This window comes from Rhinoderma darwinii, chromosome 1 (assembly GCF_050947455.1).
Source record: "Rhinoderma darwinii isolate aRhiDar2 chromosome 1, aRhiDar2.hap1, whole genome shotgun sequence".
Taxonomy (NCBI): Eukaryota; Metazoa; Chordata; class Amphibia; order Anura; family Rhinodermatidae; genus Rhinoderma; species Rhinoderma darwinii.
Window position 1 is genome coordinate 63,573,996 of NC_134687.1, and position 22,435 is coordinate 63,596,430.

Consider the following 22,435-nt stretch of genomic DNA (forward strand, 5'->3'; position numbering starts at 1 on the left):
GGGGGTTTGGTTTTTACTGCGTCCATCAGGCGGTAAAAACTACATATTCACTACTCATTCTACAGGGCGATACCAAATTTATATGTTTTGTTTTATCACTTTTAAAAAAATAAAACTAATTTGCTAAATTAAAAAAATCTTTTGTGTCGCCGTAACTTTTTCATTTTTCCATCAAATTAGCGATGTGAGGGATTCAATTTTGCGAGGCGAGGTTTCGTTTTCCCCGATACCATTTTGGGGTATATGCAACTTTTTGATCACTTTTTATTTCCTTTTTTTGGAGCGCGAAGGTGACCAAAAAAACAGCAATTTGCGTGTTTTATATACAATTTTTTTTTACGCCATTCACCGAAGCAGGTTAAACAACGCTATATTGTTTTAGTTCGGACATTTACGGACGGGGCGATACCAGTTATCTTAACTTTTATTTATTTTTTAAATCTATTTAGGGAAAAAAATTGAAAAGGGTATTTTTTTTTAACTTTTAATACTTTAGTTTTTTTGGAACATAAAAAACAACAACTTTATTTAACCTTTTTTTTTTTTTTTTATTAGTCCCCTTCAGGGACTTGAAGCATCGATCGTTGGATCGCTTGCATTATATACTGCAATACTAATGTGATGCAGTATATTGTGATTTTGACAGTCTCCTTCGAAGACCTGCCGGAGGCAGAGCTTGAAAGGAGTACAAAGATGGCGGACATGAGGGCCCTTGTTATCCCCCCAGGCTGCCATAACAACCATTGTTACCAGTGGGGTGGACTCTGGCTGTGTTCCCTGCCGTATCTACCATGGGTATGATATATCCTGTTTGATGTGTTGCGTTAAATTGTTTTTCCCTTCAGTCTTTATTGACCACATATTTGCTTAGACCTATGTCAATGATGTACATGGCTTACTAATATTATCATATGCACTTGTTGTGTTTATATAGCACTTTGCTGCATTTATATTTGATCATATTACCTTCATGCCCGCTTTTGGGCTGCATTTGCACTTTTCTGATGGCTTGTTTGAGGGGACATAGAGACACGTCAAAAGTTTGGATTGGTGGGGGTCTGGGTGCGGAGACCCCCATCGTCGCTGAAACGAAGGTACAGAAGCTCCCAGCTGAACGCTCTGCACCTTCGGCTGTGATCTGCGCTCCCTGTCAGGTTGAAGATGGGGCACACAGACGTTCTATGGGAGCCGTCTTCAGGCAACAAGCAGCGCAGATCACAGCCGAAGATGCAACTCCCTCAGCTCAGCACTTCTGCGACTTTTATTTGAGGGACGGGGGTGGTGGGGGTTTTCAGAACCCGGGCCGCCACCAATCCAAACTTTTGAGAAGTCTCTATGATATATCAATAGTTTTCAGAAAGTGCAGTTACTCTGTAAGGACCGGAGGATTACTTAGAGGAGCTCTTACCTCAGAGATGTGTGCATGGCAAGCTCCTGGGTGATACGGTCGTGTTTCCCTGTAGAAGAGTATTTTCCCAGCCAACTAGGAAAGCTTGGAAACTGTGACATATACCCCCTCATCAGCTCCCCAGGAATGACGCTGGCATAAATTGCCTAAATAGAAAATCACACATTTATTTTAGCATTTAATTGAGTGACAGATGTACAGTAGTGCTAGAATCCATATACTTATATAGTAGGGTTCAAAGCAATAGTTTAAAAAAGCAAATAAAGCGCAAAATCATTATAAGAATTTTATTTGCTTAAATGCAAATGCGCTGGAAATATTACACATTCATTTTCAAATCAAAACTATAACTAAATGTATCCCGTTTATGTTAATCCTTTCCAGAAAGTAAAGAAAAAGGAATATTCGGCTGTTAAAATATAGCAGTGCAGCATTTGTCTTTGAAACATTTTTTCGGTTTATAGATGACATTTTTGAGTTTTTAGATTTCACTTTACTGAACCAGTATTTAGTGGCATAACCTTTTGTTTCTGAGATCTGCCTGACATCTGTGTTACATGGAGTCGACCAACTTCTGCCACCTCTGAGCAGGTATCCAGTCCAGGAAGATTGGACGACATTCAGACTACACAGTTCTTCTGCATTTTATATGTCACCCCACAAGTTCTCCATGGGATTGCGGTCAGGGGATTGGGATGGCCACTCCATTACCTTAATCCGGTTTGTCTGTAACCAAGATGTTGTTCTAGTACTGCTGTGTTTTGGGTGATTGTTGTGTTGGGCATTTCTTCTTCAGCATAAGGCAACATGATCTCAAGTATTTTGATATATTCAAACTGGCCTATTTATCGCATACAAGGGATCATGGATCAAACACCCTGGTATGAGAAACATCCCCATATCGGGATTTTTGCAGCACCATGCTTTACTGTCTTCACCGTGTACTGTGGCTTGAATTCAGTGCTCGGGGGTTGTCTGACATACGGTCTGCAGCCCCCAGACCCCAAAAGAACAATTTGAACCTATTCAGGACATGTTTGTTTTTTTTTTTTTCAACAACGGGACTTTGTGTGGAGTTCTTGCTGGTAACTTGGCTTCTCTTATTCGTCTTCTGAATGTAGCACTCACTGGTAACTTCAGATCGATCTTTCTGGAGGTGATCATTGGCTGAGCCTTTGCCATTTTGGCTGTTCTTCGATCCACGGTTTCCCGCTTCCTTCCACGTCTTTTAGGTTTGGTTGCCACTTCAAGGCATTTGAGCTCATTTTAGTTGAGCAGCCTATAATTTGCTGCACTTCTCTATATGTTCCTCCTATGTATTTTCCCCAGTATTTCAGAAGGAAATGCATGATAACCAACATGTGCAACATTTGCCACCCTCCTACCTTAAATAAGTGCCAAAACTGACCCCTGTTGTTCCACAGAATGAATGACTTCACCAACTTAACTCCTCACTGCTATTATTTTGAACAAGCCCCTTTCAATGAATGATTCAATTCCCCAGAATCAGCGGCATCTCCTAAATGTTGGCTCTGGTTTTTTCTACCACACTTACAAGCAAACTATTTGTGATGTAGAAATATCACTTCTACCAAAAACACTGATTCATCAGGTTAATGATGTTGGACAGATTTTTTTTTTACCACTACTGTATATTCATAAAATATAAAATAAAACCGCAAAAATAAGTATTATCCAAGTCAAGTACACGTGGTTAGCGTGCTGTGGGGATTTGGGTCTACTAAGCTCCTGCGGACACTAGCCTGGCTGATCACTTTCCTGATCAGGCCGGGAATTCTGGACTGCACCGAGTGTGCTGGGATTTGTAGTACATGGCCATAATGAAAAAGTTTGCTTTGGTGGGGTTTAGAATTCTTCTGTAGAAGGTGTGAAAACATAAGGGAGATGGGGAATGCGGCATAACTTGGGCATAAGGGGTTTTCTCACATACTGTATTAGTCTTCAAAGTACGGCCTAACACATATCAAGTGAGATCAAGGTCAGTGGGCATTAAAAAAAAATCTTTAAAAATAGCTTTATTTCCTACAGTTTGCTAATCTTATGAACTAGGCAGATTCCAGGCACGGTGTTTGGATTGTGGCTGGGTAGCAGCGCAGCTCCATGTGATGCTGCCTTTCTCTCCTCTGCAGCGCTCCTAGTTTTCCCCTTAGCTGATAATAAAGTATCCCTCCCGTCTCCTTCCTTAGCAGCGGAGCCTCGTCCTTGACACCTCAGATGCAGTTTCTTCTGTTTATCAGAGAACAAGCAGCATAGGACAAGTGACATTGTCCTTACTCAGCAGCTCATCGGACAAGCACAGAAGACACTGATGCATCAAAGAGCCTTCTCACCGCACCAGGGATCCCTCCGCGTCCAACACAGGAGACACGGGATTCAATTGGGTCAGTTTTGGGGTACATATAGGCTCTAATGCTTGGCAGACCTAGGGCCATTGATAGGCCTTAAACTGCCATGACAACCCATCGTCACCTCGCGATCTCATTGTTGGGTGCCGATGGGCTTACAGAGGGAGTGACCTCCCTCTGAACAACCACTTAGGAATTGAAGTCGCTATTGACCGCAATATCTAAGGGGTTAAACAGCGGTGATCGGAGTTATCTCCAATCACTGCCACTAGAGCGGACATTTGGCAGACTCCTGTACCCACACCATTACAGAGCTGTAATTGTACAAGGCGGGAAGCGGGTAAATTGAATATTCACCCTGGCACTTATTTTTATTTTCTTACCTTAATTAGGTCTACAATTTGGTGCAGATTAAATATATCTTTATAGAGAGAACCTGGGATCTTACGGTGTAATGCAGTAAGATCCCTCTAAATATGGCTGCAGGCAGACTAGAATTGATCATTTAACCCTATATCCTCACAGGAGGTTTGGAGCTCTGTATCAGAAAAATAAGGCTCTGGCTGCCAAGATCTTTAAGAAGTGAATCTGTACAGAAATTTGCTTCTAAAAAGGTGGAACCTCGCCCTACGGCATGAAAAGCTTCTTCGCTTTACTGAGTACTTGTGTCTCTCATAGTCCATTTATTTTATTTTATTAACATCTCATACATTTTTTAAATGTGAAAATTGGTCTGTAAATAATAAATGTACCTGTGTCGGTAAGAGGCTCCAGACCTGCTTACTGCGAATAGCCCTGTCTACCAGATCACCATCACATATACTGTCGGCCGTCTTGCTCAGGAGCAGTAAGTGCTTCTTCATGTTTCCTCTACAAAACAAAAATAAGGGACACGGCTTGTTAGACAATTAGGTCTATGCAGAAGAAAAGCTCAGTAAATAACCAGATCGGAGGCGCTCACCCTGCAGCGGCAGGCTTGACGTGAAGATAATTTTCTTGCACAAACAGAGGTGCCAACGAGTAGTCATGGAAGAATAGGTCCGACTTCTCTATCAGCGTCATGTGAGCCGTTTCTTCACCACCAACAAACACCTTGCGCACAACATCGAAGGGACCCTGGTAATACCACAACAAATATGACCACCATTACAAAAAAATAATAACAAAAACTGCACACCATACTGCCATATGCACAAACAATTTATTACTAAAGGATACCTACCAGAAGGAAATTAGTGTACCTTAACCCCTTAATGACCAGCCTATTTCGGACCTTAAAGAGGCTCTGTCACCAGATTTTGCAGCCCCTATCTGCTATTGCAGCAGATAGGCGCTGCATGTAGATAAGAGTAACGTTTTTATTTTTAAAAACGAGCATTTTTGGCCAAGTTATGACCATTTTTGTAGTTATGCAAATGAGGCTTGCAAAAGTCCAAGTGGGCGTGTTTAAAAGTAAAAGTCCAAGTGGGCGTGTATTATGTGCGTACATCGGGGCGTTTTTAATACTTTTACTAGCTGGGCGTTCTGATGAGAAGTATCATCCACTTCTCTTCAGAACGCCCAGCTTCTGGCAGATCACGCTGTGACGTCACTCACTTCCTGCCCCAGGTCCTGCATCGTGTCGGACACATCGGCACCAGAGGCTACAGTTGATTCTGCAGCAGCATCAGCGTTTGCAGGTAAGTAGCTACATGGACTTACCTGCTAACGCCGATGCTGCTGCAGAATCAACTGAAGCCTCTGGTGCCGATGTGTCCTCGCTCGTCCGACACGATGCAGGACCTGTGAGTGACGTCACAGCGTGATCTCTCGAGAACACGCTGTCTGCACTGCCAGAAGCTGGGCGTTCTGAAGAGAAGAGGATGTTACTTCTCATCAGAGCGCCCAGCTAGTAAAAGTAGTAAACACGCCCAGATGTACGCACATAATACACGCCCAGTTGGACTTTTACTTTTAAACACACCCACTTGGACTTTTGCAAGCCTCATTTGCATAACTACAAAAATGGTCATAACTTGGCCAAAAATGCTCGTTTTTTAAAAATAAAAACGTTACTGTAATCTACATTGCAGCGCCTATCTGCTGCAATAGCAGATAGGGGTTGCAAAATCTGGTGACAGAGCCTCTTTAATGACCAAGCTATTTTTTACGTTTTTCAATCGTCGCATTCCAAGAGCTATAACCTTCTTATTTTTGCGTCTACATAGCTGTATACGGTCTTGTTTTTTGCGGGACAAGTTGTATTTTTTAATAGCACCATTTTGGGGGACATATTATTTATTGATTAACTTTTATAAACTTTTATTTGGGGGGAATAGAAAAAAATCTGAAATTTCGCCACTCTTTTTTGCGTCCTAAATCTACGCCGTTTACCGTGTGATATAAATAACACAATAACTTTATTCAGCGGGTTGTTACGATTGCAACGATACCAAATTTTTATAGTTTTTGTATGTTTTACTACTTTTACACAGTGACAAAAACGCTTTTTTTTCAAAATTATTTGTTTTTGTGTCTCCATATTTGAAGAGCCGTAACGTTTTTATTTTTTCGCCGATGCGGTTGTATGACGGCTTTTTTTTTGCAGGGCGACTTGTAGTTTTTATTGGTACCATTTTGGAGTAGATGCGACTTTTTGATCACTTTTTATTACATTTTTTTAAAGTCAGTATTCACAGAAAACAGCAATTTTTCCATAGTTTTTAATAATTTTTTTTACGGCGTTCACCGTGCGGGTTAAATAATGTAATAGATTTATAGTCGGGGTCGTTACGGACGCGGCGATACCAAATATGTGTAACTTTTTTTACTTTATTTTGTTTTTTTAATAGTAAAGCATTTTGTGAGGGGAAAAGCTGGGTTTTTCATTTTTTTTTTAAATGAACTTTATTAAACTTTTTTTTCACTTTTTTACTAGTCCCACTAGGGGACTATTATATGCGATTCTGCGATCGCATTTATAATACACTGCAATACTTTTGTATTGCAGTGTATTACTGCCTGTCCGTTTAACACGGACAGACATCTGCTAGGTCATGCCTGCGGCATGATCTAGCAGGCATTCATTACAGGCAGACCTGGGGGCCTTTATTAGACCCCCGGCTGCCATTAGAGACACAGACACTCGGCGATCGTATCGCCGGGTGTCGGTGGGGGAGAGAGGGAGCTCCCTCCCTCTCTCCAAAACCACTCAGATGCGGTGCTCGCTATTGAGCACCGCATCTGAGGGGTTAAACGTGTGAGATCGATACTAATATCGATCTCACACGGCAGAGCAGGGACGCTCCCAGCCCTCAGCTACCTCTGGCAGCTGAGAGCAGGGAGATTTGACAGTTCCCTGCTCTGTTTACTTATTCCGATGCAGCGACGTAAAAAGTCTATGGCATCGGAATAAGGCCCGTTAGTGACCGACGTAGAAACACGATGGGCCGGTCACTAACGGGTTAAAGAGGACCGGTCACTAACTAGGTCATATAAGTTGACATGGTATACTGACCTGTGTAGCGCTGTCTCCTTGATTTCAGCACCATATTTTTTATAGGACACTGTTGAGTTGGCTCGCTATATGCTAATTTGCTGTAGTTAGCCAACAGGGCTTGAACTACCAACATTCTCCTGAGGTGTTTAGCTTCCCTGCCTCTGATGCTGACCAATCAGCACGAGGCAGCTTGAGGATAGTTCACACCCCCTTGGCCAACTATAGCAAATTAGTATATAGGGCATATCCATAAATGTCTAATTGATGTGGGTCCCTCGTTCCCCGTCCAGCTTCAACCACTGCCGGCGGCCACATCCAGGCACAGTATAGGTGCACAACGGGACAGGTTGTTAGCACGAGATACAAACGTGTAGCACGCTGTGCTATGCGGTTTCCGTAACTCCCATTTACTTATATGAAAGTTATGTAAACAGTGTAGCTCATGTCCTGTCCTGTTGTGAACCTGTACTCTGCCTGGATAGGTCGGCCAGCGGCAACCTCACCAGGCAGGATGGGGGTTGGGTAAGTTATATGTACCCCAAAATGTTGCCATTGAAAAATTCAACTTCTCTCGCAAAAAACAAGCCCTCATTTAATTATGTTGATGGGGGGAAAAAAATAAAAAAAAATACGTTTTGGCTCTCTGAAAGTAGCAATGCAAAAACGAAAACCGCAAGCCACGGCAACGATCTCCTTTATGAAGACTGGTGTATTATAAGCCAGTCTTAGTTAATGTGGACAACATGTCTCCTGGTTTCTGTCAGGTAATGCAGTGTTGTCATGGAAACCTTATTTGGAGCCTTGCCAACAAATACATCAACATCCCCCACACATACAGAGAACACTGCCGCTATACACGCAATGTAGGAAGTAGATGTTGCTGTATTGGGTGATTGGAATCTGAACAGGAAATGTCTCAGTAGTGCAGCCTCAGGCTTTGGTCTTGTAATTCCAAGCGATCATATAAATCTAAAGGCCGAGACAGTTGAACTTCTGGAACTTTCCTGTGTTCTTCATAAGATTATAGCACTGGTATAATTTGGTTATCTAAATCCCTAGTCCATAGGGGGCTCCTTAATGTACACATCAAATATTTAATTTGTGAAACATCTAAAAAGGCTCAAATCAAAGTACAAGCCTACATGAACCGTTATACTAACAAGCATGGTTATGTGTGACCTGTATGTACGTAATGACAATCGCCACACAAGTCACAAGAAGTCTCTCACCATTTTTATGTCCTTTTTGGCATTCTTGGCACTACTCTTCGCGTCATCATAAGTCAAGGCTCTGCTGCTCGCGCACCACATACTCAGATTGTGCAGTACCTTAAAGAGGAATGAAAAACAAAATCAAACAAAGGACCCTCTTCATGCAATACATCTAATCATGCACCATGGATTCTTACCTGCCGAATATCCTGGTTTGCCCCAAGAATTACTTCGTTCATAGCTGGTGGGGGAATCTTTAAGCCCTCCCTAAATGCCACAGACATCATGGCACCCTGAGAGATACAGGACACAACTTTTACTTGAAGCCCAAAGACACAGATCAATGTGAAAAGATACAAACTGCATATTAAAAAGGGAGTTTGTCACCAGTGTTTTCACCCCCAAGCCTTTGGTCAGGTATTGAGAAAAGCAGTGGCCACATACCCTTATTAAAATGTGTTGGTCCTTGCAAAACGGTAAAAAAAATTTAATGTATTCCGCCACGTGTTGTATGCCAAATACACTCAAAGTGTCCTCCGACCAGGAAATGGCCTTCATTTTCTTCTCTCATGTCACCCCCGTTGCCTCCCCTCTAGACTTAGCAGCTTGGCAGAGACATCAGACGTGCCATCCGCCGCTTCATCCAAATCTCGCGCCACGTAGTGTGAACCTGGCACCTGCACAGTGTCTGTCCCCGCTATGGAACACGATTGGCGCAGACTGCGCGGCACAGGATCTGGATGAAGCAGCGGATGACGCAGCAGCTTTCCAGAGATTTTAGACAAGTCTAATGCCTTATACACACGACCGTTGTGCCACTCGGGCCGTTTTTGACGCCATCCGAGTGGCACCCGATAGTCTTCACGGACCCATTCAGTTTAGCGGGTGAATCGGGTCCGTGAAAAATGGTCCGAGTCTCAGATCCGAGGAAAGATAGAACATGTCCTATCTTTCCTCGGATCACGACGGGACACACGTTTTAACTGATCGCACCCGGACACATTCATTTCTATGGGGCCATGCACACATCCGTTGTTTTGACGGTTCCATTCGTCTGTTCCAGAAAAAGTAGTGCATGTGCTACTTTTGTCTGTCATTCAGCGACCGTGGGGCCCATTGAAGTGTATGGGTCCATCAAAAAAAAAAACGGGCAGCACACGGAAGGCATCCGCGTGCCGTCCGTTTTTCACAGATCCATTGCTTAGTAACGGCAGGGCGTGCCAAAGTTTCCTGCCTTCAACACACAAGATGGATTTGAACCCCTTCCCGAAATTTGACGTATCCATACGCCAAAGTCGGGTAGTGGAAGTATGGAACGGGCCCACGGAGTGAACCCGCTCCATACGATGCCGGTGTCGGCTGTTTGTTACAGCCGACACTTCAGAGTAACAAGTGGGATCGCGTGATGGTCGGGGGGGGGAGAGATGATTTCTATGGCTGCCTGGGGGCCTAATGAAGGCCCCCAGGTCCACCATCTTTGTGCTCCTATTAATAGGTGCCTGTCAGAATCACAATATACTGCAATACATTAGTATTGCAGTATATCGTGCAAGCGATCTAACAATCACTGGTTGAAGTCCCCTAGGGGGACTAATAAAAAAAAAAGTAAAAATGAGTTAAAGTTTTTTTTTGTGTAAAAAAAACATTAAATAATTAAAAGTTCAAAAACCCCCCTTTTCCCATTTTCCCCCTAGAGCATAGTAAAAAATAAATAAAAAATAAACATAATTGGTATCGCCGAGTCCATAAAAGCCTAAACTATTACAATATATCATTATTTAACCCGCAAGGTGAACGCCGTAAAAAAATTATAATTTGTAAACGCCAGAATGTCTATTTTTTGGTCACCTCATCTCCCACAAAAAAATGAAATAAAAAGTGATCAAACCGTCGCATTTACACCAAAATGGTATTATTAAAAACAGCTTATCCCGCAAAAACTAAGCCCTCATACCACTTAATCGACGGAAAAATAAAAAACGTATGGCTCTTGGAATTTGGCGACGCAAAATAAATTTTATTTTTTACACTTCGGTTTTTACTTGTAAAAGTAGTAAAATATAGAAAAAACTATATATATATATATATATATATATATATATATATATTCGGTATCCCCGTAATCGTATTGACCCAGAGAATAAAGTTAACATGTTGTTTTAATTGCACAGTGAATTCCGTAAAAACGACGTGCAAAAAACAATGGAGGAAATCGCTGTTTTTTTCATTTTCTACCCCACAAATAATTTTTTTCCGGTTTCCTAGTACATTATACGGCAAAATAAATGGTGCTACGAAAAACTACAACTTGTCCCGCAAAAATCAAGCCCTCATAGGATCATATCGACCGAAAAATAAGAAAAAGTTATGGCTTTTGGAAGGTGGGGGGAAAAAACGAAAATGAAACTCTGAAAAATGGCTGCGGCGGGAAGGGGTTAACGGACTGTTTAAAACGGAAGACAAACTGAAGCACAACATCCGTTTAAAAGGGAACAGAACGGACGCGGGGGACAATGGAAACCACATGGATGTCACAACGGACACATGGACCTGTTTTAAACGGACGTGAAAACGGTGAAGGATGCGTGCATGAGGCCCAAAGGGGAGCGGGGAGGCGTAGGAAAAGAAACTGCAGGACGTTTCCTGGTTCGAATGTCACTTTGTGCCTAATCAGCATACGGCGTGCAGAGGAAATAAAGTTTCTTTTTACCGTTTTGCAAGAACCAACCCATGTAACAAAGGTACGTGGCCGCTGCTTTTCTCCATACCTGACCAGCGGTGTAAGCGGCTTGTGGGCGGAAAAACTGGTGACAGACTCCATTTAAAGAAAAAAAAAACACAAATTGATTTCTTGATATTAGGACACAATCTATCTCACCTTGATCTGTTCTAGTCTTGGCCTCGGGAAGCGGAGGTCAAAACAGTAATTGGATAGTGATCGGATTTTAGGATGATTCCGGTCATTGCACATGCAGATGATGGGAATCTTTGACCCTTTAATGAGAGCAATCAGCTCCTAAAACAGGAAAAAAAAACACACAAATTAACTACTTGACTTCTGCGAGCAAATATGAGGGACATGAAAAGGAAAGTGTTGAACGGAGTGATCATATCAATTAACCCCTTAATGTCCAGGCCTTTCTGCACATCAATGACCAAGGATTATTTTTTCGGTCGCATTCTAAAAGTCGTAACCTTTTTTTTTATACCGTCGACATAGCCGTTTAAGGTCTTGTTTTTTGCGTGACGAGTTGTATTTTTCTATTGCACCAATTTTGGATGCATAGAACACATTGATTAACTTTTATTAACTTTAATTTAGGAAAGAATTGAAAATAAACAGCCATTTCAGCATTAGTTTCGAGTTATAAATTTACGCCGATAGCTATGCAGCGTAAATAACAATATTCTATGGGTCGGCACGATTACGGGGATACCAAATATATAAAAGGTTTTATGTTCTCGTACGTTTGCACAATAAAAACCCTTTAAAAAAACAAAAAAAATAAATTACTTGTTTTTTGCATCGCCGCATTCCAAGAGCCGTAACTTTTTTATTTTTCAGTCGATGTTGCCATATTTGGGCTTGTTTTTTGCAGGACAAGGTGTCGTTTTCATTGGTAGTATTTTGGGGTACATGGGGCTTGTCAGTTTTTTTGCGTTTTTTTTTTGGACGTCATTCACTGGCGGTTTAATTCATGTGTTAACTTTATTGTTTGAGTCGTTATGATCGAGGCAATACCATATATGTGTATGTGTTATATTTTTTTTTTACACTTTTACTAAAAAGAAGCTCTAGGGGACTTTCTCTTTGCGTTCTTATATAATGCTTTGGTATACTTCGTATTTCAAAGCATTATTGCCGGTCAGTGTAAAACTGCAATCTATTAGGCCTAATAGGCAGTTGCTGAAGGCAGACCTGGGGGCCTTTGTTAGGCCCCCGGCTGCCATGGAAACACAACGGCCCACACGATTTCTTTGCGGGGGCGCTGATGGGGTGACAGAGGGAGTTCCCTCTGTGAAACACATTAGATGCCGCTGTGGCTATTGACAGCGGCATCTAATGGGTTAAACTCCCTGAATCCGAGCGCACTTAGATTCCGGCAGTTGGGGCAGGAGCCCGGCTGTGTATAACAGCAATGCTCCTGCTGCTGATCACGTGGGTACACTGACAAAAACAAAATAAATAAATGAGGAAAGTGATTTGGGTTTTTTTTTTTTGGAGCCGATTCCAACGCAGCTTCCGCGTCAAAATCAGTGCCAAAAAACGCAGTATGAACGGACCCTTATTCTTGTCATGGACACTTTGTTTGAAGAATCGGTGTAGGTCTGAGCTCAAGTTTCACAAATGTCTTTCCAATATACAACTCATCATGATGGCGTGTAAATATATAGAACACACCGGAGATCTCACCAGGAAGCGCTCTTCTATGGGTGAAAATGAATAGCCAGGCAGTGTCTGACTGTAGTCCTTGCATCACGGGGATTTTTAGTGGCCATGGTGTTAATATGGGATTAGCACAGTGTACAGGATATATAAATATAGGTCTAACCTGTACTCCTCCGCGGTCTTCGTTTCCTGCCATCCCATCCACTTCATCCATGATCACAACATGTTTAGAGTTTACAAACTTGCTGGTCCCTAGTAAAGTTTAAAAAGTGCAATGGAGTCAAGAGTCTTGTCACAATGTACAATAAAAGCCAACTGTGGAAAAACCTTACCTGAATAAAACCCTTTAATGCTGGTGTTATTCAAGGACTCTGCTACCACTTGCTTCATGCTGTTTTTGCTGCGAGTGTCGCTAGCATTTAACTCCACATAACTGTATTCCAGTTCCTAATGAACCAAAGAGTCACGTTGTTGGATATAGAAAATGGAAACAAGCCACAGGACTGCACATTTTATAATATTTTTAAGAGCACCTGTCAGCTCTCCTGTGTGGTGTAGTATAGAGGAGCTGTCAGCTCTCCTGTGTGGTGTAGTATAGAGGAGCTGTCCGCTCTCCTGTGTGGTGTAGTATAGAGGAGCTGTCAGCTCTCCTGTGTGGTGTAGTATACAGGAGCTGTCAGCTCTCCTGTGTGGTGTAGTATAGAGGAGCTGTCCGCTCTCCTGTGTGGTGTAGTATAGAGGAGCGGTCCGCTCTCCTTTGTGGTGTAGTATACAGGAGCTGTCCGCTCTCCTGTGTGGTGTAGTATAGAGGAGCTGTCAGCTCTCCTGTGTGGTGTAGTATAGAGGAGCGGTCAGCTCTCCTGTGTGGTGTAGTATAGAGGAGCGGTCAGCTCTCCTGTGTGGTGTAGTATAGAGGAGCGGTCCGCTCTTCTTTGTGGTGTAGTATACAGGAGCTGTCCGCTCTCCTGTGTAGTGTAGTATAGAGGATGTGTCAGTTCTCCTGTGTAGTGTAGTATAGAGGAGCGGTCAGTTCTCCCGTGTGGTGTAGTATAGAGGATGTGTCAGTTCTCCTGTGTAGTGTAGTATAGAGGAGCAGTCAGTTCTCCCGTGTGGTGTAGTATAGAGGAGCGGTCAGCTCTCCCGTGTGGTGTAGCATAGAGGAGCGGTCAGCTCTCCCGTGTGGTGTAGCATAGAGGAGCGGTCCGCTCTCCCGTGTGGTGTAGCATAGAGGAGCGGTCCGCTCTCCTGTGTGGTGTAGTATAGAGGATCTGTCAGCTCTCCTGTGTGGTGTAGTGTAGAGGAGCTGTCAGCTCTCCTGTGTGGTGTAGTATAGAGGAGCTGTCAGCTCTCCTGTGTGGTGTAATATAGAGGAGCTGTCAGCTCTCCTGTGTGGTGTAGTAGAGAGGATCTGTCGGCTCTCCTGTGTGGTGTAGTATAGAGGATCTGTCAGCTCTCTGTGGTGTACAGAGGACCCGTCAGCTCTCCTGTGTGGTGTAGTATAGAGGAGCTGTCAGCTCTCCTGTGTGGTGTAGTATAGAGGAGCTGTCAGCTCTCCTGTGTGGTGTAGTATAGAGGAGCGGTCAGCTCTCCTGTGTGGTGTAGTATAGAGGAGCGGTCAGCTCTCCTGTGTGGTGTAGTATAGAGGAGCGGTCAGCTCTCCTGTGTGGTGCAGTATAGAGGAGCTGTCAGCTCTCCTGTGTGGTGCAGTATAGAGGAGCTGTCAGCTCTCCTGTGTGGAGTAGTATAGAGGAGCTGTCAGCTCTCCTGTGTGGTGCAGTATAGAGGAGCTGTCAGCTCTCCTGTGTGGTGCAGTATAGAGGAGCTGTCAGCTCTCCTGTGTGGAGTAGTATAGAGGAGCTGTCAGCTCTCCTGTGTGGTGCAGTATAGAGGAGCTGTCCGCTCTCCTGTGTGGTGCAGTATAGAGGAGCTGTCCGCTCTCCTGTGTGGTGCAGTATAGAGGAGCTGTCAGCTCTAGTGTGTGGTGCAGTATAGAGGAGCTGTCCGCTCTCCTGTGTGGTGCAGTATAGAGGAGCTGTCAGCTCTCCTGTGTGGTGCAGTATAGAGGAGCTGTCAGCTCTCCTGTGTGGTGCAGTATAGAGGAGCTGTCAGCTCTCCTGTGTGGTGCAGTATAGAGGAGCTGTCAGCTCTCCTGTGTGGTGCAGTAGAGGAGCTGTCAGCTCTCCTGTGTGGTGCAGTATAGAGGACCTGTCAGCTCTCCTGTGTGGTGCAGTATAGAGGAGCGGTCAGCTCTCCTGTGTGGTGCAGTATAGAGGAGCTGTCAGCTCTCCTGTGTGGTGCAGTATAGAGGAGCGGTCAGCTCTCCTGTGTGGTGTAGTATGGCAAAGATGTCAGCTCTCCTGTGTGGTGCAGTATAGAGGAGCTGTCAGCTCTCCTGTGTGGTGCAGTATAGAGGAGCTGTCAGCTCTCCTGTGTTCTGTTATTAGAGTACCGGTCATCTCTCCTGACAAATGTTTTAGTAAATACTTGTATTCCCTATAATATAATAATCCTGGAACATCTTTTCTTAGAACTTCGCATTGTGCCATTCCTCTGTTTTTACACCTAGAAATGTATAAATAAATTGACAACTGGACTTTATTAGTTGGGGGTTTGCCTACACGCTATGACGCTGTCCAGCCAGTGCTCACAGTTTCAGACTGTAGGGACACGCACCTTTTACAAGGCGAATGGTAACGCCCAGTTATCAATTTTTTCATACATTTTTAGAAAGAATAACAGAGGAACAGCATACAAGTATTTACTAAGGCCCTGTATACGAATGTATGTTTGTTTTTTTTACCATGTTAGTCTATTGGGGACGGTATGGCATCCGTCACAGGCATCCGTTAAAAGTATACAGCATGAGATTTTCACAATGTATCAGATAAAGGGATGCCATTATAGCCTATCGGTGACGGATGCATTAAATAGATGTACAACAGTGGCATCAGTCAGCCATCGGCTATAACAAAATCAGTTTAACAGATACGTCATGAAAAAGGTAACGAGAGTTTATGTGTTTAATGGATACCATAATAGTCTATTTGTCACAGTCTACATTTAAAATATATGTCAGGAGCTTTTTCCGCCGTATATTTGAAACGTAGGCCAGAAAACGTGATTTAAACACGGCCGAAAACAGGCATGTCAGGAGAGGTGAAAGGTTCTCTAACTTTCTGTGTTCTTTGATAATCTTTTCATATCAATTTAGAAGTGTAAATATGTTGAAGAAAATGTAGGAAATACAAGAAAAGAAAAGGAAACACCACTTTACCTCGCACACCAATACAGCTGTTGTGGTTTTGCCAATACCTGGTGGTCCTGACAGCAGGGCAGCTTTAAAGGATGAAGCATCATCCTTGCCCCCGAATTTGTTATATTTTACTGAAACAAAGTGACATTATGACATTTAGTTGCATGAGCATATATTTGCTAAAAATAAAAGTCCAACAAAGGAACTAATTACCAGTGATATATTAAACAATACGTCTTACTGACCAATGGCTAATCCCGAACAAATGTAGATTAAAAAGGCACCAGGGGCCCTTGGCTGTTTGGAAAGTGTGAGCCCCCTCCAGTACAGAGTTGTAAAAATGGAGTAGAGAATGTGTTTATTTACATAGGTATACATACCTAAACACTCACCAACACTACATACATACCTAAACACTCACTACATACATACCTAAACACTCACCAACACTACATACATACCTAAACACTCACTACATACATACATACCTAAACACTCACCAACACTACATACATACATACCTAAACACTCACCAACACTACATACATACCTAAACACTCACCAACACTACATACATACCTAAACACTCACCAACACTACATACATACCTAAACACTCACTACATACATACATATCTAAACACTCACCAACACTACATACATACCTAAACACTCACTACATACATACATATCTCACTACATACATACATATCTCACCAACACTACATACATACCTAAACACTCACTACATACATACCTAAACACTCACCAACACTACATACATACCTAAACACTCACTACATACATACATACCTAAACACTCACTACATACATACCTAAACACTCACTACATACATACATACCTAAACACTCACTACATACATACCTAAACACTCACCAACACTACATACATATCTAAACACTCACTACATACATACCTAAACACTCACCAACACTACATACATATCTAAACACTCACTACATACATACATACCTAAACAAACACTCACTACATACATACATACCGTGTATGTAGAAACGTCACCTAGTCGGGGTCCAAGAGCTACGTGGGAGGGTGCACAGTACAATGCTGCACATTGTTTTTTAGGATAGTTCTACCCTCGAAATATTGTCCAAAACTACCACATTACAATATTGGTATAAAGAGGATACTGGCATTATGGTTTTCTTAGGGAATGGGGCAGCTTAGCACTTCGCTTTACAATGTGGTTCCTTTTTTATTTTAAATGTGCATCAGTCACTTCCCAACAGGGTTGTGTTAACCCCGGGTTTGTCATTGCTGGCTCCTAGAAATAATATCATAGTTGCCAGATAAATAGCGCAGTGTGTCCATTTAGTGTCATACAACAACCACAATGTCATTAACCCTCAGCCATGTCACGCTCACCCAGGCATATGCTGAATAAAGTTGGGCCTATTTATCCATATGCAAAACAAAAGGTGGAAATGGTGAACTGGGGAGTCCGGATCCTGGAGTACAACTGCTGTCGTCACCATCAATGGGGGGAGTGTGGCTGGTAAATAGATGGGATCTGCGTAATGCAAAGCCGGGACACAGAGCAGTGCGGCGCAGAGTAGATGTGACATAAACGCACATCACACAAAGCCCCTTGAGTGAAACCGGCACAACCCTTAAAGCTGGACAATCTGGAGGTTCCCAGTGGGTGGGGGCAGACGGACAAGCAGAGGTCCTGTAAGTGTGGGAAAGACATGCAGGGCAGCGGGCACAACATGGGCCCACAGGAGGTTTTAACCCTGGGCAGTCACCCATATTGGGCAGCCACACATATAGTGTATTGTAAAGGGGATCAGGAAATCAGATCTTCAAGTCCCCTAGTAAGTGTAAGGGTATGTGCACACACACTAATTACGTCCGTAATTGACGGACGTATTTCGGCTGCAAGTCCCGGACCGAACACAGTGCAGGGAGCCGGGCTCCTAGCATCATAGTTATATACGATGCTAGGAGTCCCTGCCTCTCTGCAGGACAACTGTCCCGTACTGTAATCATGTTTTCAGTACGGGACAGTACTTCCACGGAGAGGCAGGGACTCCTAGCGTCGTACATAACTATGATGCTAGGAGCCCGGCTACCTGCAGTGTGTTCGGTCCACTACTTGCGGCCGAAATACGTCCGTCAATTCCGGACGTAATTAGTGTGTGTGCACATACCCTAAGGCCTCATTCACACGAGCATATCAGATTCACGCGCGTGAAAAACGGGCGTGAATCTGATCCGTGTGTGTTGCGTTATGCATCAATGTGCATTGCGAGTGGCATGCGTTATTCACGCACTCGCAAAGCACATCTTTTTTTATTCTCAATCGAATTGATGTGCAAATCACGCACCGCACACAGATGTGAATCCATGTGCAGTCCATGGTTTTCACGCACCCAGACTTCAGTGGGCGCGTGGGTGCGTGAAAACGCACCAATATAGGACATGCTGTGAGTTTCACGCAGTGGATTCTTGCTGCGTAAAAACTCACATGTGAACAGCCCCATTGAAATCAATGGTTCCGTGTGCGGTGCATGATTTCCATGCGCAGTACATGGACGTTATTCACGTTCGTGTAAATGGGCCCTAAAAAAAAAACAAGTGAAAAAAGTACAAAAAAACGTTTTCGATAAATAAACGTTTTATGTAATAAAGACAATAATCGCCCTGTTTCCATGATCAAGTCCTTTATAATTAGAAAAAAAAACAAAAACTATACATAATAGGTATCGCTGCGTTTGTATCGGCCTGACCTATAAAAATATATTATTTATCCCGCACGGCAAACATCGTAAAAAAAACAAAAGGAAAAAAAAACAAAAAAACAATGGCAGCATTTCCTTTTTTGGTCACTTTGATTAAAAAAAAAAAAATAATTTGAATAAAAAGTGATCAAAAAGTCGCAAGTACCCCAAAAGCACTCACACAGCACCGTCGATAAAAAATAAAAAAAAAATAAAAAAAGTTATGGCTCTCAGGACATGGTGACACGAAAAAAGTTTTATTTAGAAAAAAGTGTTTTTATTGTGTAAAAGTAGTAAAACAGTTAAAAACTATATAAATGTGGTATTGCCATAATCGTATCGAACCACAGAATAAAAGTAAGCATGCTGTTTATACTGCAGAGAACGCCGTTAAAAATGTATAAAAAAAAAGTTTGAGAATTTCAGTTTTTTGGTCTCCTCACCCCCCCCAAAATTTTTATAAACACTGATCCAAAAAAAAAAAAAAAAACAATAAAAAAACAAACACAAAAAACACATGTACCCCAATATGATACTAATATAAACTACAGCTCGTCCCATGAAAGTCAAGCACTCACACAGCTCATCAACGGAAAAATAAAAAGTTATAACTCTCAGAACGCAATAATGCAAAACGACGGCCCAGACGAATTTATATGTGCAGCAGTTCTTCACCTAAAAACCCCACATCATCATTTGCAGCCCCTACTGGTAGACCCTGTAAATGCAGCGAAAACGATGACATTTTGGGGTTTGTGCTACATAATGGGCTAGTGAAGAAGTCAAAGATTAGACAATGCTGGAGTGCGGATATTTTGTACAATACCACGGACACCCTTTAGAAGTGCGACTCCTACACCCAATAATCCGGCCTGTGCATGAAGGATTGGTTCAAAGCGTACGTCACTATCCAGGGATAAATTATTTTATTATTCATTTACCCCATTATTACATCATCTTATTATGACCTGATGCACTCCACCCAGCTTACATATACCCTGATGTACTCCACCCAGCTTACATATACCCTGATGTACTCCACCCAGCTTACATATACCCTGATGTACTCTGCACAGCTTACATATACCCTGATGTACTCCACATAGCTTACATATACCCTGATGTACTCCACATAGCTTACATATACCCTGATGTACTCTGCACAGCTTACATATACCCTGATGTACTCCACATAGCTTACATATACCCTGATGTACTCCACATAGCTTACATATACCCTGATGCACTCCACCCAGCTTACATATACCCTGATGTACTCCGCACAGCTTACATATACCCTGATGTACTCCACATAGCTTACATATACCCTGATGTACTCCACATAGCTTACATATACCCTGATGTACTCCACATAGCTTACATATACCCTGATGTACTCCACATAGAAACTGGGGAGGAGACCTCCAGCTCACCTTTCACACTCCAGTGTGGTGTGGATTGTGGATGGCGCTCGGATCCTCGTGTCGGCACACGGCAGGCTAGCGAAGAAGGAAGAAGGTAGGAGGTAGGATCCAGCGCTCGGTGTAGTTAAACAGCCAAGTTTAAGGACGCGGATAGTCGTCCGAAACGCGTAGGCTCCGAGGACATACACCTCCACTTCTCACTCACCCAGGACTACATGCAACTGGACTTCCTTTTAATCTACCTCCAATAAACTTGGAACAGAATATCCGTTTTAACTACACCGAGCGCTGGATCCTACCTCCTACCTTCTTCGTACTCCACATAGCTTACATATACCCTGATGTACTCCACATAGCCTACATATACCCTGATGTACTCCGCACAGCTTACATATACCCCGATGTACTCCACACAGCTTACATATACCCCGATGTACTCCACACAGCTTACATATACCCCGATGTACTCCGGCCAGCTTACATATACCCCGATGTACTCCGGCCAGCTTACATATACCCCGATGTACTCCGGCCAGCTTACATATACCCCGATGTACTCCGGCCAGCTTACATATACCCCGATGTACTCCGGCCAGCTTACATATACCCCGATGTACTCCGCCCAGCTTACATATACCCCGATGTACTCCACACAGCTTACATATACCCCGATGTACTCCACACAGCTTACATATACCCCGATGTACTCCGCACAGCTTACATATACCCTGATGTACTCCGCACAGCGTACATATACCCGGATGTACTCCGCACAGCTTACATATACCCTGATGTACTCCGCACAGCTTACATATACCCTGATGTACTCCGCACAGCTTACATATACCCTGATGTACTCCGCACAGCTTACATATACCCTGATGTACTCCGCACAGCTTACATATACCCTGATGTACTCCGCACAGCTTACATATACCCTGATGTACTCCGCACAGCTTACATATACCCTGATGTACTCCGCACAGCTTACATATACCCTGATGTACTCCGCACAGCTTACATATACCCTGATGTACTCCGCACAGCTTACATATACCCTGATGTACTCCGCACAGCTTACATATACCCTGATGTACTCCGCACAGCTTACATATACCCTGATGTACTCCGCACAGATTACATATACCCTGATGTACTCCGCACAGCTTACATATACCCTGATGTACTCCGCACAGATTACATATACCCTGATGTATTCCGCACAGATTACATATACCCTGATGTACTCTGCCCAGCTTACATGTACCCTGATGTACTCCGCCCAGCTTACATATACCCTGATGTACTCCGCACAGCTTACATATACCCTGATGTACTCCGCCCAGCTTACATATGCTCCCACATTATAAACAAACACCAGTAAAACACTAAACAAAACGAATACCAAGCAAAAGCTGCACTCTAAAAGCCAAAAAACAATTTTGTAAAATCTCCACTCCAAAAACTAAATTGCGCTTTTTCCCTTTAGACACTTGCCATGTGTCCAAACAGCAGTTTACAACCACATATGGGGTATTCCCCTACTCAGGAGAAATTGTGTAACAAATTTTGGGGTGTCTTTTCTCCTGTAAAATTATGAGCTAAATCTACATGTTATTGGAAAACACATTTTTTTTCATTTTCACAGTCCAATTCCAATAAAACCTATAAAAAAACCTTAGGGATCAAAATGCTCACTACACCTCTAATTTAATTCTTTGAGGGGTATAGTCTCCAGAATGGGATTACACCTGGGGAATTTCTACTGTACTGGTACTTCAGGGGCTCTGCAAATGCGACATGGCCCCCAGAAACCAATTCAGCAAAATCTGAGCTGCAAAATCCAAATGGAACTCCTTCCCTTCTGAGCTCTGCCGTGGGTCCAAACAGCAGTTTATTACCACATATGGAGTATTGCCGTAATCAGGAGAAATTGCTTTACAAATGTTGGGTTGATTTTTCTCCTTTATTCCTTACAAAAATTAGAAAATTCTAATGTTTTGCCAGAAAAAAAAGTAGATTTTCATTTTCACAGACGAATTCAAATAAATTTAGCAAAAAACCTGTGGGGTCGAAATGCTAACTATACCCCTAGATAAGTTCCCTGAGGGGTGTAGTTTAAAAAATGGGGTCAATATTTTGG

General features: G+C 42.9%; 1 protein-coding gene across 3 annotated transcripts in view; it reads right to left on the reverse strand.

Annotated features, from left to right (window-relative positions):
• RFC1 (replication factor C subunit 1) overlaps window positions 1-22,435 on the reverse strand; it is an 80,904-nt gene that overhangs the window by 4,984 nt on the left and 53,485 nt on the right. For all 3 annotated transcript variants that reach the window (XM_075859207.1, XM_075859217.1, XM_075859225.1), the window contains exons 14-22: window positions 16,128-16,237; window positions 13,186-13,300; window positions 13,017-13,105; window positions 11,342-11,479; window positions 8,661-8,756; window positions 8,482-8,580; window positions 4,736-4,890; window positions 4,527-4,644; window positions 1,409-1,554 (exon numbers count right to left, since the gene is read on the reverse strand). In XM_075859207.1, the coding sequence (XP_075715322.1) occupies window positions 1,409-1,554; window positions 4,527-4,644; window positions 4,736-4,890; window positions 8,482-8,580; window positions 8,661-8,756; window positions 11,342-11,479; window positions 13,017-13,105; window positions 13,186-13,300; window positions 16,128-16,237 (1,066 nt within the window). The remainder of the gene's footprint in view (window positions 1-1,408; window positions 1,555-4,526; window positions 4,645-4,735; window positions 4,891-8,481; window positions 8,581-8,660; window positions 8,757-11,341; window positions 11,480-13,016; window positions 13,106-13,185; window positions 13,301-16,127; window positions 16,238-22,435) is intronic.